The sequence below is a fragment of the Scyliorhinus canicula genome, chromosome 10 (assembly GCF_902713615.1).
Source record: "Scyliorhinus canicula chromosome 10, sScyCan1.1, whole genome shotgun sequence".
NCBI lineage: Eukaryota > Metazoa > Chordata > Chondrichthyes > Carcharhiniformes > Scyliorhinidae > Scyliorhinus > Scyliorhinus canicula.
Genome location: NC_052155.1, coordinates 146817366 through 146836526, shown reverse-complemented (window position 1 = coordinate 146836526; position 19161 = coordinate 146817366). Strand labels below are relative to the sequence as shown.

The window sequence follows — 19161 nt, the reverse complement described above, 5'->3', positions numbered from 1 at the left end:
TGTAAGCTTATCCTTTTAATGTAATACCATCCTTAATTTCCTGAGTACTGCATGCGCTCCTTGCTTGATATGTGCAGCTTCAAGAAACTTGATAATTTCCAGGATAAAGTAGGCTGCTTCATCGCCACCCCATCCACCGTAAACATTTACTGAGTGCTGATGTGGAGGGAGTGGCAGCAGTATGTACTATCTACAAGATGCACTGTAGAAACTTGGCAAGGATTCTTCGGTAGCAGACTTCAAGTAGACCCCCCTACTCACGAGATGAACAAAGACAAAATGCAAGGGAACACCATGACCACCTGAAGATTCCCCTCCAAGTCTCACATCATCCTGACTTACAACTGTAATGTCGTTCCATCACAATTGCTTGTCAGAAACCTGGAATTTTCTTCCTCATCGCTTGGGTATTCTTACACCACATGGATTGCAAAACTTCAATAAGGTGGCTCAGCACCATCCGTTATGGGAGGGACAGTGGCACAGTGGTTAGCACTGTTGCCTTACAGCGCCAGGGTCCCGTGTTCAATTCTGACCTTGGATGACTGTTTTATTGTCACATTCTCCCGTGTCTGCATGGGTTTCCTCCCACAGTCTAAAGGTGTGCAGGTTAGGTGGATTGGCCATGCTAAATTGTCCCGTAGTGTCCAAAGATGTGTAGGTTAGGTTACGGAGTTGCGGGAATGGGGTGAGGAGTGGGCCTAGGTAGTGTGCTCTTTCGGAGGGCTGGTGTGGACTCAATGAGCCGAATGGTCCCCTGCACTCTCGGGATTCTATGATTCTCGAGGGCAATTGGGTATGTGATATAAATGCAGGCCTTGCCAGCAAGACGCACATTCTGTAAATGATTAAAATAGCAAAATGAGTGTTGCAGCTCAAAAGTTTTATGCTTGCACTAACCAACTGCCCGTCCTAAACTGCTGAGTGTTTCGATACAAGTGACTTGCTCAATAATAAAAATATAAAAGCAAATTTCTGCGGATGCTGGAATCTGAAACCAAAGAGAAAATGCTGGAAAATCTCAGCAGGTCTGGCAGCATCAGTCGGGAGATTGAAAAGCTAATGTTTCAAGTCCAGATGACCCTTTGTCAAAGGTGACTTGCTCCACTGGTTAAGTGGCGAGACTAAGTGACCTCCATATTAATGTGGGGCTAAAGTAACACATTGGTTGGACTGGGTAAGGACAGCAGGTTTTCTTCTATAAAGGACATTACCGACAGATAAATACTTAAAACAATTCAGATTTTATTATCCAATTTTGAAAAAATTAAACTCATATTCTCAAACTGTTTGTCCAGACTACTGGATTACCTGTATTTCCTGAGTTTAATATACACAATTTCCGCCATTGTAAAGCTGGTGTCAATTTTTACTAAATTTTATTGTGAACTTCTCAAGCCTCCGTTCGTGAGGTGTCAGTAAAATATGCCTGCTAGGCTTAGTTGGCAATAAAGGTCGCTCGTGATTCAGAAGGTTGGGTTTTCAAAACCCACTCCATGTCCTGAGCAAATGACTTAAACTAATACTTGAGTGCTTCACTGCACTCTTAGTTGCAGCCTGTCCATTCTGATGGTGTAGGTAGATGCAAATTCCTTGCCATCTTAAATATATATTGTAATGACAGTTGCATGATTTGAAATTTTAGATTTATTTATAATTATGGTAAAGGGACAGATTCAGATTGTTATATAACTATTTCCTCCCTTAATTTTAGAACGGTTCCTTTTTCGGTGGTTGTTTGGAGTTAGTAATTTGGTAGTTGAGGATCAGTCTTCAACATCGTGTAAAGTAATGAGAAACCTTAATCAATGATATTCTATCTTTTGTGTGGAAACTTTACCAAATTTGCAATGGGATGTTTTCAAAGGTGGGTAAAATAATTGCTGATGGAGATTCTAATTGATAGAATTTTGATGTTCTAACAAATTGGTTTTCATATTTTGTTGGAATACTTCAGTCTTGTACTTGCATTGGTCCATTTTCTCAGCCAATATCACTCAAAACCTAATTTAGTCAACTGCGTCTTAAGCATTTTCAATGAATGTATCAATTTATGCATCATCAATTTTCAATGGTGGATGCAATCTGGTACTGCATAATGGAGTACCATGATTTAATTGTAACGTTTACTGCCTATCCCGATGCTGAAAAGCTAACACATTGTGTTTCAAGAGCAGGGTACCTTGGGGCTTTTTAAAGGTTTGCCGAATTACTCTTAACTTGGGATTTGTTCAACTTCCGTACACATGTGAATGTGGTTATGGTTGACAGAACGATAAGAAATGCACATTATTAACAGATTTGATCCTAGTGTTGAGCTTTCTTTGTTTCCCCAGCATTTGAGGAGCTTGAGAAAGCACTTGTCGCAGCTCAAAGATCTGAAGATAGACGCAAGAAGCTGAAGCAGGAGATGGAAAAGCAGAAAACAGCTCTGGAGCAATCAAGTGAAGAACAACAAAGGAGCTTGCAACAGGAGCTCACACGGGTTAAGCTGGAAATGGTTAATGTACTGAAGGTAAGAAAACTAATACCAGGTAAAATGTAATGTTGGCGTGAGGATTTTTAAAACTTTGGTAGATTTATTGATTGATTGATTTGATTTATTGTCACATGTACCGAAGTACAGTGAAAAGTATTTTTCTACGGCCAAGGGAACGTACACAGTACGTGCATAGTAAACAAAAAAGACTAATCAACAGAGTACATTGACAAATGGTACATCGACACACAGGGATTGGTTACAGTGCGGCACAAAGGTCCAAACAAAGGAAATGCATGAGCAAGAGTAGCAGAGGGCGTCGTGAATAGTGTTCTTACAGGGAACAGATGAGTCCGAGAAAGAGTCGTTGAGGAGTGTAGTAGCTGTGGGGAAGAAGCTGTTCCTATGTCTGTATGTGCGGGTCTTCAGACTTCTATACCTTCTTGCCTGATGGAAGGGTCTGGAAGAGGGCAAAGCCTGAGTGCGAGATTTCTGATAATGCTGTCTGCCTTCCTGAGGCAACAGGAGATGTATACAGAATCAAGGTGTGGGCGGCAAGCTTGTGTGATGCGTTGGACTGAGTTTACCACACTCTGCAGTTTCTTGCTTTCTTGGACTGAGCAGTTGCCATACCAAGCTGTGATGCAGCCGGATAGGATGCTCTCTATGATACATCTGTAGAAGTTTGTGAGAATTGATGCAGACATGCCAAATTTCTTTAGCTTCCGTGGGAAGCTGTTGTTGGGTTTTCCTGACTGTTGCATCAATGTGAGTGGACCAGAACAGACTGTTGGTGATTTCTGCAGCACATGGAGTTAACAGTTGATTTAGTGTCTGAATGCTTTCGTATTGTGTTGCACATAGCAGTTGGGCGAGGACTTTCTGCTGAAGTTTAATCCTTCCACAAAAACAAAAATCATATTCTTTGCTTATCCCTCACAAGGTCTGTTTCAAAAAAATAACAATTGAAAATTTGGAAATTTTCCCCTGCATCATATAAAAAGCAAAGACTCTCAAGGACATTACGCTTTTTTAAAGTAAAAAATTCTCGGAATCTTGAAATTAAAGTAAAAAATTTCTGGACTGGTTTCGTTTGAATTGCGACATGCACAATGACCGAGGTTTTGAGGTGAAACAAGGGTACTCACTGTTGACCTAGAAGAAGGCTGCTCACAAAGACCTTGTGATCTCCATGTGTGGCCTTCCCTCATTTGTCAAAAGAAGTTTAAATATGATACCAAGTGTCATATATGATACCAAGTCAAATGGACATCTTCACATAGCTTCACAGTGATGTTAGCAAGCAGGTAAGAAGCTAATTACAGTATTCACACAGAACAAAGTAAAAAATTAAAAGCACTTGATGCCCTTTACATAGAAAATACAGCACAGAACAGGCCCTTTGGCCCACGACGTTGTGCCAAATTTTTGTCCTAGATTAAGAACAAATTAATCTACACCCCATAATCCATGTACCTGTCCAATAGCCGCTTGAAATGTTTCCGACTCAACTACTTCTACAGACAGTGCATTCCATGCCCCCACTATTCTCTGGGTAAAGAACCTACCTCTGACGCCCCCCCCCCCCCCCCCCCCTATATCTTCCACCATTCACCTTAAATGTATGTCCCTTGGAATGGTTTGTTCTACCCGGGGGAAAATGTCTCTGACTGTTGACTCTACCTATTCCCCTGATCATCTTATAAACCTCTATCAAGTCTCCCCTCATCCTTTTCCCTTCTAATGAGAAAAGGCCTAACACCCTCAACCTTTCCTCGTAAGACCGACTCTCAATTCCAGGCAACATCCTGGTAAATCTCCTTTGCACCTTTTTCATTGAGGCCTACAAAATCATGAGAGGTATAGACAGGGTGGATAGCAAGAAGCTTTTTCCCCAGAGTGGGGGACTCAATTACTAGGGGTCACGAGTTCAAGGTGAGAGGGGAAATGTTTAAGGGAGATATGCGTGGAAAGTTCTTAACGCAGAGGGTGGTGGGTGCCTGGAACGCATTGCCGGCGGAGGTGGTCAAGGCAGGCACGATAGCGTCATTTAAGATGTATCTAGACAGATACATGAATGGGCAGGGAGCAGAGAGATACAGATCCTTAGAAAATAGGTGAAATTAGAAAATAGTTTTAGATAGAGGATCTGGATCGGCGCAGGTTTGGAGGGCCGAAGGGCCTGTTCCTGTGCTGTAATTTTTCTTTCTTCTTTCTTTGTTCTATCCAAGTTTCCGTGATGGCCAACACATCGTAGTCCGAAGTACCGATCCTTGCCTTAAGTTCACCCACCTTATTCCTGATGCTTCTTGCGTTGAAGTATACACACTTCAACCCATCTCCGTGACTGCAAGTACTCTCCTTTGTCAGTGTTACCTTCCCCACTGCCTCACTACACGCTTTGACGTCCTGAGCATCGGCTACCTTAGTTGCTGGACTACAAATCCAGTTCCCATTCCCCAGCTAAATTAGTTTAAACTCTCCCGAAGAGTACTAGAAAACCTCTCTCCCAGGATATTGGTGCCCCTCTGGTTCAGATGCGACCCGTCCTGCTTGGACAGGTCCCACCTTCCCCAGAACGCGCTCCAATTATCCAAATACTTGAAGCCCTCCCTCCTACACCATTCCTATAACCATGTGTTCAACTGCACTCTCTCCCTATTCCTAGCCTCACTATCACGTGGCACCAGCAACAAACCAGAGATGAAAACTCTGTCTGTCCTGGCTTTTAACTTCCAGCCTAACTCCCTGAACATCCACCACCCTTTTCCTACAATGTCGTTGGTACCAATGTGCACCACAACTTCTGGCTGCTCCCCCTCCCCCTTAAGGATCCTGAAGACACGATCCGAAACGTCATGGACCCTGGCACCTGGGAGGCAACAAACCATCCGAGAGTCTCGCCCGTGTACACAGAACCGGCAGTCTGTACCTCTAACTATTGAGTCCCCTATAACTAGTGCTCTCCTAATCTCCCCCCTTCCCTTCTGAGCCCCAGAGCCGGACCTCGTGCCAGAGACCTGATCACTACAGCCTGCCCCTGCTAGGTAATCCCCCCCCAACAGTATCCAAAGCGGTATACTTATTGTTGAAAGGAACGACCAGAGGGGATCCCTGCACTGACTGCTTCCTCCTCTTCCCACCTCTAACTGTTACCCAGCTACCTTTGTTCTCATGTGTAACTATGTCCCTGTAGCTTCTATCTATCAGCCCTTCAGCTTCCCAAATGATCCTCAGTTCATCCAGCTCCAGTTCCCTAACACGGTCTGTGAGGAGCTGGAGATGGCTGCACTTCCCACAGGTGAAGTCAGCAAGGACACTGGTCGTCTCCCTTACCTCGAACATTCTGCAGGAGGAACATTCCACTGCCCTAGCTGCCATCACCTCTACTAGTCTCCCAGTAAAAAAGAAAGAAAAAATAGCTTGCCTGCTGACAGCACTGAGTCTTTTGTTTTAGGTTAGAGGAGGAGGGAGGGTGGGTGACACTAAACATGTAGTGTCTCGGGTTTCCTCACTCTTCAAATTTATTGGGTAATACAAATCTTCCCAGGTCTCCCCACGGCCGACTTCCGGTTTCCTGCTTCCAACTCTCCCTTCCAAAAATCGCTCCCCTCTCTGCCCGCTCCGCTGGAACTTGAATTTTTAGATAGTGAAATAATGTCCCCCAGTTGACACTGTATATTGATGATTAAAAAATATGGAGAGTTGGAGGGGAAAGTGAAAATATATTTTGTTAATTTATCTAATATATGGGCAGCACGGTGGCACAGTGGATAGCACAGCTCCCTCAAGGCGCTGAGGTCCCAGGTTCGATCCCAGCTCTGGGTCACTGTCTGTGTGGAGTTTGCACATTCTCCCCATGTCTGCGTAGGTTTCGCCCCCACAACCCAAACAAGTGCAGGGTAGGTGGATTGGCCACACTAAATTGACCCTTAATTTGAAAAAATGAGTTGGGTACTCCAAATTTATTTTTTAAATTATCTAATATATGATGTGTGTGTGATATTTAGTTATGGTTAAATGGCCAGTACTGTATTTACCTAGTTAATAATCATATTAGATTTTATTAACTTCTGAATTGAATTCCACAGTGCTGTGGAATTAATGTAGTCCAGTGTTGTTTCAGGTTAAACCACAAATCTGCAATAAACCTCATTTGATTGGATGTAGCTTGATGAGTAGACATGTGGAATGTTTATGGTTTTAACATTACAATGGAATGTTTAAACAAGCCGACTGCCCCATAGCTAGGACTTGGGCAGCAAATGTTCAGCACTGAAACTCCCATGTGCATTTCATTAATCTTAGCATGTGTTCATGTCACTGCAGTGTAGAAATATGAAAACTAATCTAATATAAATGAAAAGAACTGTTCTTTGAAGCATCTTGATTTCATCGATCATGCAGTGGTGTCTTTCAAACTTTGTTATTTAGAAATAGGCGATGCTATTTGGAAGTAAAGCAGAAAATGCTGAACTTGATCTGTTAAGGGAAAAACTTTAATGCATTCTTTGTTAGAATTGTGAAGTAGATAATTGTAAAAAGGATATCAAAAGAGCCCTTTAGTCAATAACCAAATTGAGGCAGGCTGTTTGGGTAGGAGGAGATAAGTGAAGGACAAGATATGCACCCCTGTCCAAAGACCAATGGGTTAACTGGTCAGAAAACAGCTTTTTGTAAAACTTGTAAGATATGAAAATTGACATCTGTGATTATGGTTTGAGGAATTACAGAGAGGTAATGTTTAGTTTTGGGACGATTATTATTGTGAAGGTAAGGTAACTAAAATGCTGGACTTTAAAGCTAGCCAGAACACCAAAAAGAAAATGGCAGTTCAGAAGGTGACCCATGTTTATTCAATAGAGTCAGAAAATATTGAACCATAAAACAGCAGATGGGTTAACAGCTGGAGAGATGATGCCTACATTTTGCAAAGAAGTGTGGTCCAGAGAACTGGTTTGTTTTGGGAGGATGGGGAGAGGGATAATGTAGATAATGATCGGGGAAACAGAAGGAGAAGCAATTTCACGTTATTCTCTCACAGTGCTTAGATAGATAAGAATGGAGCCATGTGAGAGAAGTCACCTTCTCACCCAAGCTACAGTGGAGAGGCTTTGTGGGGAATGGTGTGGTCTACTGTGTCAAAGGTTGAAGACCGGTCGAGAAGAATGAGGAGGGAAAGGTTACCTTTGTTACAGTCACATCAGAAAGTGCTGGAAATGCTCAGCACATCATGCATCTTCTGTTGAGAGACGAGCAGAGTTAACATTTACTATATTTAGAACATAGAACATAGAACAGTACAGCACAGAACAGGCCCTTCGGCCCTCAATGTTGTGCCGAGCCATGATCACCCTACTCAAACCCACGTATCCACCCTATACCCGTAACCCAACAACCCCCCCCTTAACCTTACTTTTATTAGGACACTACGGACAATTTAGCATGGCCAATCCACCTAACCCGCACATCTTTGGACTGTGGGAGGAAACCGGAGCACCCGGAGGAAACCCACGCACACAGGGGGAGGACGTGCAGACTCCACACAGACAGTGACCCAGCCGGGAATCGAACCTGGGACCCTGGAGCTGTGAAGCATTTATGCTAACCACCATGCTACCCTGTTGCCCACTCTGAAAAACAACATTTTATTGTTAAGTTGAAACAAAAACAGAATGCTAGAAAAACTCAGGTCTGGCAGCATCTGTGGAAAGAGAGAGAAAAATAAGAGTTAATGCCTGGTCCATGTGACTTCTTCAATGGTCTGAAGAGTCATGCAGACTCAAAACGTTAACTCTGATTTCTCTCGCCACAGATGTTGCCAGTCCGGAGTTTTTCCAGCATTTTGTTTCAGATATCCAGCATCCTCAGTATTTTACTTTTATGAAGAACGGTTATCGACCTGAAATTCTAGCTGCTCTCTCTCCACAGATGCTGCGTGGCCACCTGAGTAGTTCCAGTATTTTCAGTTATTTCAAATCAACAGCATCTGCTGTTATTTTGTTTTGTGTCCTTCCTCTTTATTTCCTTTCCAGTCAGGCTTTTATCCATACAATCCCTACAATGCAGGAGGGTGTCTTTCAGTCCATTGAGCCTGCATTGGCCCTCTGAATGAGCACCCTTGTCTGGGCCCACACCCCCACCACATACCCATACCTCAGTAACACCACCTATCCTTTTGAACACCAAGGGGAAATTTATCATGACCAATCCATTTAACCTGCACATCTTTGGACTGTGGGAGGAAACCCGAGTACCCGAAGGAAACCAGGCAGACACAGGGTTAGGTGGATTGGCCATGCTAAATTGCCTGTAGTGTCCTAATAAAAGTAAGGTTAAGGGGGGGGGGGGGGGGGGGGGGGGGGGGTTGGGTTACGGTTATAGGGTGGATACATGGGTTTGAGTAGGGTGATCATGGCTCGGCACAACATTGAGGGCCGAAGGGCCTGTTCTGTGCTGTACTGTTCTATGTTCTATGTTTTATTCGTGATTGGTTGCGAATAGAGAAGAATTGGTAGTGAAGTGCCCTGGAGTACCTTCAGTGTTTACTTTTGTGGTCTGCATCAAGAAATTATTTGAACATTGACATGGGAAGCACAATATCAAAACCTCTAAATGTCACCAAACTGTGGTTCTGTAATTCTAATTGTATTTGAAGCTGAATATTTCATTGGCTTTTCCTGTGAAATTTGATTTTGCATTCTTTGTGAGGTTATTCACTTTGGGCGTAAGAATAGAAAAACATTTAATGAACAGCAAGTTACTTTGCAGGTATAGCAGCAATTAGGATCACAAATGGCATGTGAGCCTTTCTTACAAGGAGTTATGCTCCCATTGTACAGGGATTTAGTGAGCCTACACCTTAAACAGTGCAATTTTCTTCCTCATTTTTAAGGAAGATATAGTTGCATTAGAGGCAGGACAGGGAAAGTTTACTCGAATGATCCCTGGAATAAAAGGGTTGGTCTATGATGAGAGGCTGCATAAATTGGGCCTATAATTCTCTGGAGTTTAGAAGAATGAAAGGTGATCATATTGAAACATTCAAGAATATGATAGAGCTTGATAAGGGTAAACACAGATGTTGTTTCCCCTGGCTGGGAAATCTGGAACAAGGGAGCACAATTTCGGGATTGGGGGCTGACCGTTTAGAATCATAGAATTTACAGCGCAGAAGGAGGCCATTTGGCCCATCGAGTCTGCACCAGCCCTTGGGACTGAGATGTGGAAACCTTTATTCACCCAAAGGGTTGGGACTCTTTGCAATTCCCTATACCAGAGGGTTGGGGATACCCCAGCATTGAATATATGTAACACTGAGATAGACAGATTTTGGTTGTCTCAGGAATCAACAGAGCACGCTCAATGGGCCATGTTGCCTTCTCCTGGCCCGATTTCTTAAGTTATGACATGCAAATTGATTCGAAGTTAAAGGATCTGATGCCTTCCTATGTTGATTAATACAAGTAACTAATGATGATAAGTATTATGGGCCAGGGTTTAGAGAACACCAAAGTTTTTCATGGAGTTCACCTGACCTACAACTTTTAATAGATTTTGGTTATGAGGAGCACAAGGGGCCACTTTACAGGTGTGATGCAACAGAGATCTTTAGTAGTTTTAAACAAAAGAATGTTTATTCTATGAATCCAGTTAACATTTTATAAACACACAGGAAACATCTTATCAACTACCAACACTGATACCCCCCAAAGATACAGTACTCTATAGATAACCCTCCGTAACTTTCCGAACAACATCCATAAGCCAAGCACCCTTTTTTCCTACAAAAACAGTAGGTTTGTATTCCTTACAGAAACAGACATTATTTTGAAATTATCAAGTGATCTGGAGACATTCTAGCATGCAGAGAGAGAGAGTCCAAAATACACCTTGGTTTGGATGCAGCTCCCCAACTGACTAAAATCGAAAGTAAAACTCAGAGCCAAAAACAGCTTCCAGCTCAAAACGAAAGTAAAAAGCAGAGCCAGAGCCCAGCTCCACTCTCACAATGACATCACTGCAGCCACTTGAGAAGACAAACATTTTCTTGAAGTGACATTCCCATGACACAAGTAACTGGACGATGTTATAATAGGGCAGGAATGAGGGAGCACCATTGCTCATGAAGGCTTTCTTGCTGTTTGGATTTCAAAACAATACGTCACTCCAATTAATTTGATTGTTAATGTCCTTTATCCTTTCATGTATTCAGAGGGAAACCAAATGTTATAAATGTGCCTCTTGCTTTACAAGTCCTCTGAGGATCGTATTGAAGAATTGGAAAAAAGTCACTTGAAAGCACTGAAGTGCAAAGAAGAAGAGTTTGAGCAGCAATTACAGACATCTCAGCATGAGTTTCAAGAACAGTTAAAAAAGGCTTTGGTATGTATCATGTAACCTGAGATTTTTATTGCATTCTAAATAGATCAATCATTATCTGTCATTGCTAAATGCATATTGGGGAACAATTATGTATATACCGTGTCTCATCAGTACCCTGACTGAAGTCCTCCCCCCCCCCCCCCCCCCAAACCTAGCCTCACTCAGACTGTCATGGTGATGATGTTGCTCTTACAACCACATGGCACCTTGTATCTGAGGAGTAGTGACTGGTACACTGCACAGTTATTGGCGAACTTCCCCAATTCTGACAATATGTTGGAAGGAAGATCATTGATGAAGCAGCTGAAGGTGGTTGGGCCGAGGACACTACCCTGAGGAATTCCTGCAGTGATGTCCTGGAGTCGAGATGATTGACCTCCAACCACCGCAGCCCTTGTGCCAGGCATGACTCCAACCAGCAAAGTTTCCACCTGGTTCCCATTGACACCAATTTTGTTATAGGTTCCTTGATGCAGTACTCTGTCAAATGCTGTCTTCATGTCAACTTCACTCTTCAATCTGGCATTTGGCTCTTTTGTTCATGTTTGAACCAAGTCTGTAATGAGGTCAGGAGCTGAATGACCCTGGCATTCATGGGCAGCTTATTGCTGTGTAAGTACAACTTGAAAGCACTGATGATGGTCCCCATCCACATCGCTGAGTAAATGCCAGTTTTGTAGCTGGTCAGGAGCACAAATCTTCAGTAGTATTGCCGGAATATTTTCAGGGACATTAAATAGCCTTGCAGTATCCAGTGCCTTCACACATGTGATATCAAATGGAATGAAGCTAATTGGCTGAAGATGCTGGGGAAATCCAGATGAGGCCGAGAGGGATCATCCACTTGGCACTTCTAGCTGAAGGTGGTTGTGAATGCTTCAACCCTTCTTCTTTGCACTGATGTGGATCATTGAGGATGGGGATATTTTTGGAGCTTCCTCCTCCAGTGAGTTGTTTAATTGTCCACCGCCATTGCATTGGAGGGGGTGCAGAGGCGATTCACCTGGATGTTGCTGGGATGGAATATTTAAGTTACGAAGAGAGATTGGATAGGCTTGGGTTGTTTTCACTGGAGCAGAGGAGACCGAGGCACAGCCTGATTGAGGTATACAAGAACATGAGGGGCATTGACAGGTTGGATAGGGAGCAGTTGTTCCCCTTAGTTGAAAGTCAGTTACGAGGGGACACAAATTCAAGGTGAGAGGCAGGAGGTTGAGGGGGGATTTGAGGAAAATCTTTTTTACCCAGAGGATTGTGATGGTCTGGAATGCACTGCCTGAGCCTCCTATCATGGAATCATAGAATCCCTACAGTGCAGAAGAGGCCATTCGGCCTATCGAGTCTACACAAACCCTCTGAATGAGCACCCCACCAAGGCCCACTACCCCACCCTATTCCCATAACCCTACCTAATGTTTTGGACACTACGGGCAATTTAACATGACCAATCCACCTAAACCGCATATCTTTGGACTCTGGGAGGAAACCGGAGCACTCTGAGGAAACCCAGGCAGACACGGGAGAAAGTGCAAACTCCACACAGACAGTGACCCGAGACTGGAATTGAACCCTGGTCCTTGGCGCTGTGAGGCAACCGGTTCTAACCACTGTGTCATCGTGCCACCCAAGCTTCTACCTTCTGAATCCCCAGACCTGCCTCACTCGGAATCACACCCTCTTTCCCCTGACCTCAGACCAAATGAGAAGACCCTATCCTAAGGGGTGTGACTCTCCTGATTGTCCTAGTAACATCCCCCCTGCCTGATGCATTGCAATGTCTGTAGCTCAGCATCCAGCTCAATGACTCTGAGCGGAATCTGCTCTTGCCACAAACACTTATTGCAGGCGTATTTGCCCTTTAATCATGTGTCCAGGAATACCCATATTCTGCTGCTGTATCTGCTAAATCTCAGGTACTGCGACCATTATATCAATCAAAGTTTTACCCAGGTCCCCTTAGTTGCAAGATGGACAAAGGGCAAACACAAATAAAGGTTCAATAAGTTTATTAATATTAATACTATTGACGCTTCAATTACCCACACAAAACAAGAGGATACCCCAGATTTAAGTATACTACCTGCAAAGATGGCTTGGTAGGCTGTGGATCTGATCGCAGGAATTCCTCTGGCCCATCTTCAAAAAGGTGCTTCTTGCTTCCTTCCTTCTGGTCTGGTCAAGGTCACCTGGCACACAAAGTCTTTGCTGCTGGTGTGTCTGAGATGTGTACCTTTTATCCCTCTCCCTCCCCGCCTTTCCAGAAATTTATCCGGCCTCTGGCCAATGAGGTCTTGAGAGGGAGTCCCAATACCGAGTGGGTTTCTTGATGTCTACCTGACAGGACACCAGGTCCCGCCCCCAGGTGTCTTTGGTCAAGCCTGAATTCCAACAGCCTGAGGTTTGACTGCAGTATGATTTTAAAATGCCCAACTCTTTAATTTACGATATCTAATTTAATCGGACAAATTCTTTAATTCAAAATACCCAATTTTAATCGGGCCTAAATCTGGGCGTTCATCACCCAACCAACAAATTATGTGGTTGGGTGATGAACCTAGTTATGTGGTTAAACACTGCTTCTCCCAATAACCTTTCCTTCCGCTGGGAAACCATACTACAATTAATAAAACATTACGATTTCCGGTGGCGGCTATGAAGGAGTAAGTCGCACATTTGGTGGCTCTCGCTCTGGTTGGACTTTTGGACTTTTTCCCCTGATTTGCTACCGGACTTTAATTATAAAACTGATGACAGAGGCAGTTGTGTACTGAATTCTCACATTGGTGCATGGAGAGAAGGACTAGAAGTACTCGTAAAGGCAGAAACAGAAAGACAGAGAAGGCTTGGGCTGAAGCTGTAGCAGGAGACAGCATGGCGAAGTACTGGACCTCTGGTTTGTCGACCCAGCGGTCAACGGAGCAGCTGATGCAAGTTATTCAGGAAGGCTTTGCTAAGCAGAAACGGGACTGCTTGGACCCGATAAGAGTCAGTTGAGCGGCTGGAGCTTATATTGGACGCCCAAGATCGGGCGATCCAGAAGGCAGAGACGGCACTGGCTGAGCAGGAGGAACATCAAACTGCGATGGAGTTGGAGGTGGGGATGCTGAGAGACCAGCAGAAGAACTCCTGGAGAAGATGGAGGACCTAGAGAATAGGTCCCGCCGGCAGAACTTGAGAATTGTTGGGCTCCCGGAGGGGTCCGAAGGAGCGGGACGCTGGGGCATACATGCAGACATGTATGAGAAGCTGCTGGGGGATGGGCATTCTGCTGGCCCTTGGAGGTGGACAGGGCTCACAGAGCACTAGCGTGGAAGCTGCGATGGGGAGATGTCCCGAGGGCAATGGTGGTGAGATTCCACAGGTACTTGGATAAGGAGCCCGTTCTATAGTGGGCCAAGCAGACACGGAGCTGTAAGTGGGATAACAGTATCCTACAGGTTTACCAAGCCCTGAGTGTGGAGGTGGCCAGGAGAGGAGCAGGCTTCAACCAGATTAGGTCGAACCTTTTTAAGGAAAAGGTGAAGTTTGGACTGTTGTATCCGGCCCGTCTCTGGGTCACGCACGAGGAACAGCACTTTTACTTTGAGTCGCCTGAGGACACGCTGAACTTCGCGAAAAGGAAAGGACTGGTGGTGGACTGAGAACTTTTGAACTTTGTTGCAACGTTCTTGGTTTTTTTTCTTTGCTTTTGTTTTTCTGTTCTTTTTTTAAAAAAGTTTCTCGTTTTTCGTTTTGTGGAAGCTCTTTATAATGCCATATTTGGGACCAGCGGTAGAGCTGACTGAGTTAAGGTTTTCATTTACACTGTTGGGGAACGGAGGTGTGCTTGTTTAGATCTTGGGCAATTGTGTAGAGATTGTTTGATGTTGGAGTATGTTTGTATGAGCGGGGGGAGGGTACAATAGGTGGGAGACTATCCGGCGTCAGGGATGAGGGCCACCAAGCTAGCTGGGCGGGCTAGCTCACGGAAGCGCAGTGGGGGGTGTGCATATGTTCGGATTATTAAAGGGGTTGAGTTACAGAGTGTTCTTACTAGGGGGGAATGTTCTGCTGACGAGGGAGGAACTTGGAATAAGGAACAGAGAGGAGGTTGGGGGCGGAGGTTGCCTGGGGGTGGACCAGTGGAGGCACGGAGCATGGGCTGGAGGCGGGCCCAAAAAAGGGGATGGCTGATCGGCGAAGGAGTGGAGGGGGCAATGAGCCCCCAACTAGGCTGACCACCTGGAATGTTCGAGGGTTAAATAGGCCGGTCAAGAGGGCACGTGTGTTTGTGCATCTTTGGGGACTGAAGGCGGACGTGGTAATGTTGCAGGAGATGCACCTTAGAGTAACTGACCAGATTAGATTGAGGAAAGGCTGGGTCAGTCAGGTCTTTCACTCGGGACTAGACTCAAAGACTAGAGGGCTCGCGATCCTGATCAATAAGTGGGTGGTGTTTGAGGCGGGTAGAATAGTTTCGGATGTGGGAGGTCAGTGGGAAACTGGAGGGGGTGCAGGTGGTACTAGTGAATGTGTATGCGCCAAATTGGGATGATGTGGAGTTTATAAAGGGGATGCTGGGGAAGATACCTGATCTGGACTCACACAGGTTGGTCATGGGAGGGGACTTCAACACAGTTATTGACCCTGGCTTGGACCGGTCAAGCTCGAAAACAGGCAGGGTGCCAGCAATGGCAAAGGAAATAAAAGAGTTCATGGAGCAGATGGGATGGGTGGATCCATGAAGATTTGAGCTGCCGAGGGTGAAGGAGTTCTCCTTCTACTCAAACGTGCATAAAGTGTACTCCAGGATTGATTTCTTTATTTTGAGCAGGGCCTTACAGGCAGGGGTGGTGGACACGGAGTACTTGGCGATCACAATCTCAGACCATGCTCTGCACTGGGTTGACCTGCAGGTTAGGAGAGACAGTAACCAGAGCCCGCAATGGAGGTTAGATGTGGGACTTTTGGCTGACAAAGGGGTGTGCGAGCGGCTGAGGAAATATATTCAGAACTACCTGCAGGTCAACGACAAGGGGGAAATTTCAGCACCGGTGGTCTGGGAAGCACTGGAGGCGGTGGTCAGAGGGGAGCTGATCTCGATACGGGCCCATAGTGGAGAAAATCAAGTTCGCCTTGAGAGGGTCACTGTTAGGGTTCGCCCAGAGGTGGCAACCGTTTGTCGACTTCTTTGTGGAAAATTAATCGTCAGCAGAAGGGGGGGGGGTTAGTTAGTTTAGCTTAGAGTAGGGGGTTAATAAAGATGGGACCTGTAAGGAAGGAAGACGGCTTTTGCACTATGTTTATAGTTTCATATACTTTGTTTCTTTTGTTGTTGTTACAATACCAAAGATACCTCAATAAAATGTTCATTAAAAAAAAAACCTTACAATGACGAAAAGATTACATGAATTTTGAAGATAAATGAGCAAAATATTCACCAACCAATCACATCTTTTCATTTGATGTCGCTCAGAATGTGGTTATACTACTCTGTAACCCACAGATTGCACTGGACTCTATGGATAGCTCTTCTAGTTGTAGTTGACTGATTCCAGTCAGCTTTTCACCCACTCTTTTGCCATGCTTCCCAACCTTAGTCACCATGCTTCTATAGAAAATAATACACAAACAACAAAAGCAAGAAACTCGCCAAAAAGAAAAACCCTTTTTGCAGCCAATAAGTGTTTACAGTGCCCTCTCTTAGAATATAATTCTTGTATCGCCAGGACTTTTTTGGGTGAAATCTTCTTGCTGACTTCAATGAAGCAGACTTGTTTTTAGGTTGCGCATATGTTTGTGGAGGGCAGCATGGTAGCATTGTGGATAGCACAATTGCTTCACTGCTCCAGGGTCCCAGGTTCGATTCCGGCTTGGGTCACTGTCTGTGCGGAGTCTGCACATCCTCCCCGTGTGTGCGTGGGTTTCCTCCGGGTGCTCTGGTTTCCTCCCACAGTCCAAAGATGTGCAGGTTAGGTGGATTGGCCATGATAAATTACCCTTCGTGTCCAAAATTGCCCTTGTTGGGTCGGGTTACTGGGTTATGGGGATAGGGTGGAGGTGTTGACCTCGGGTAGGGTGCTCTTTCCAAGAGCCGGTGCAGACTCGATGGGCCGAGTGGCCTCCTTCTGCACTGTAAATTCTATGATATCTCAATTAAAGCACTGAGTTTGGCTCTCCAGCAAACGAAAGCAGAGCCCTGTTTTTGCCAGGCTATAGCCTGCTCTTCAGCCTCTGAATCAGAATTACTAATCGTGCAGGATTACAAGATGGAAGATATTGCATAGAATGCTCATGAACAAATCTTTTTGATTTCAACGGCGGTTCATAGTTTGACCATATGATTTAATTGACTGACTACAAATTCAGGTTAATCAGACACCTTTAGCCAAACTGTAATCAAGTTGCACAATGTTCACACTGCAACTGGTGTTGATCGCTGCTTACAATTCTCAGCAGAACTAACTAGTATCGATTAGCATGTTTCTGATGAAAATTGAATATTTTGTACAATCTTGAATATATTCAGCTCTCTATCACCTAAAAGCTCTTCACACACCCTTTTCAGCACCTTGCCTTACGAATGTCCCAGAACCCTCGGACAAATGGAAATCAGCAGATGCAATTTTGGAAAGATTTCACCAGTTTTGTTGGCTTTGCTTCAGCAAAGCAACAATCACTCACTCTCAGGGTCCCTTATGGACAGGAAGCAATTCTTATGCTTGATGGCTGAAATGTGATGGACATTTTTTAAAGGTTGATTTGATTTGCAATGATTATTTGGATTAAGTAACTGTTTTAAAAATTGAAAATATGTACAGAAGCACAGCTTCCAAACACCATTTTTCACATGGTGCTGATATGAGGCGACTTGCTCAAATGGTGTTAACTATTTTTGACAGGATAAATGTAATGCTGAGCACCAGGAACAACAGCAGGAGAGAGAGCAGCAAACTGTGCTGGCATTAGAAGACCAGGAATTGCAGCGACAGGCGGTTCAGGGACAAGCAGCAAAACAAATCCAGGAATTGCAAGCTGAATTGGAAACCTTCAAAACGGTAAGCCAGAATTCAATTGTAATTCTTAAAAGAAAATTGAACTGCAGCACAATCAGTGAATGCACTTCCAAATCCTGTTTATATGTGAGAGGTTTTATAATTCATTACACTTAAGAACTTTTAGGTTAGAAGAAACAGTTACTCGTAACGCAAAAAAATTTGTAAAGTGACCAGTAAATGAGAGGAACTCTCCTGCTGACCATCACCAACTGATCTCCTGTTTGGTGTAGCAGCAAGCAGAGAGAGAGAGCTTAAAACATATTCTCTGCACTTTTGCTGTGCTAATGACCAGAATCTTGTGACTGCTAGTGATTGCAGTTGCATAGTTGGAGTACTGACCAGTTTTGTTAGCAGGAGACCCACAACTAACATTCTGTAATTCCCTCTTAACTTGAATTGCTTCTTTTTGTATTATTTCCCAGAAGCATTGATGTACTGAATTCGAATGATGTTGAGCAAACTTTTTTGGCAGCTCAGGAAAGTGAGAAAGGGTTAAAGCAAAGCATTTCAGCCTGTACTGTCTCAGGAATAGCAATTTTGAAGAGCTAGAGAAGAAGGAGGAAGGGAGGTTTATCAGTTATTTTTGTCAATTCAGGTAGTCTTTGTTTTTGAAAATGTTTTTATTAAAGTTTTTACATTTTATACAAATTTGCAAAATAATACAAACAACTAGCATTAAACCACTCCATGCAAATTCCCACAATGACCCTTCAATCCAAGGAACAAGAACTCCCCTTAGTCACCCACATTTAGCTGGACCAGGCTCAGTCTCGCACATGACGCTTGGCGCTCACCATCTGCAGCCCCTCACTCCATACCTCCTCCTCCAGTATTGGCCCCAATTCCTCCGCCCATTTAGCCTTTACCCCTTCCATCGAATTAGACTCGTCTCCCACGATCCGTTCATACGTGTCGGATGTACTGCCCTTCTCCGACCCTGAACAAGGGAGAATCCTCTCCAATCAGTGTCATGTGAGAGTACCTTTAAGAAATGGGTGTTTAAGAAATGTACCTTTAAGAAATAGGTGTTTATCAGTGATGTCAGAGTGTGGGCGGAGCTGGGCTGTCTGTCAGCTTTTAACTTTTGTTTTAGGCTGTTTGCTGCAGGGTATGTTTTAGTTTCGTTTTTAGTGGTGGAGCTGAAGCCAGACAAAGCAGGTGTACTGTTGATCTCTCTGCCATGAAAAGACTATCTCTTGATCATTTGGTGAATTCAGAATTATAAATGTTTTCAGTAGTGAATGTAAACCTGATGTACTT

At 44.3% G+C, this 19161-nt stretch overlaps 1 protein-coding gene across 3 annotated transcripts in view; it reads left to right on the top strand.

The window, feature by feature from the left end:
• Positions 1-19161, top strand: part of golga4 (golgin A4) — a 220065-nt gene that overhangs the window by 116476 nt on the left and 84428 nt on the right. For all 3 annotated transcript variants that reach the window (XM_038809827.1, XM_038809826.1, XM_038809825.1), the window contains 3 exons: positions 2337-2515; positions 10736-10864; positions 17746-17901. In XM_038809827.1, coding sequence (XP_038665755.1) covers positions 2337-2515; positions 10736-10864; positions 17746-17901 — 464 coding nt within the window. The remainder of the gene's footprint in view (positions 1-2336; positions 2516-10735; positions 10865-17745; positions 17902-19161) is intronic.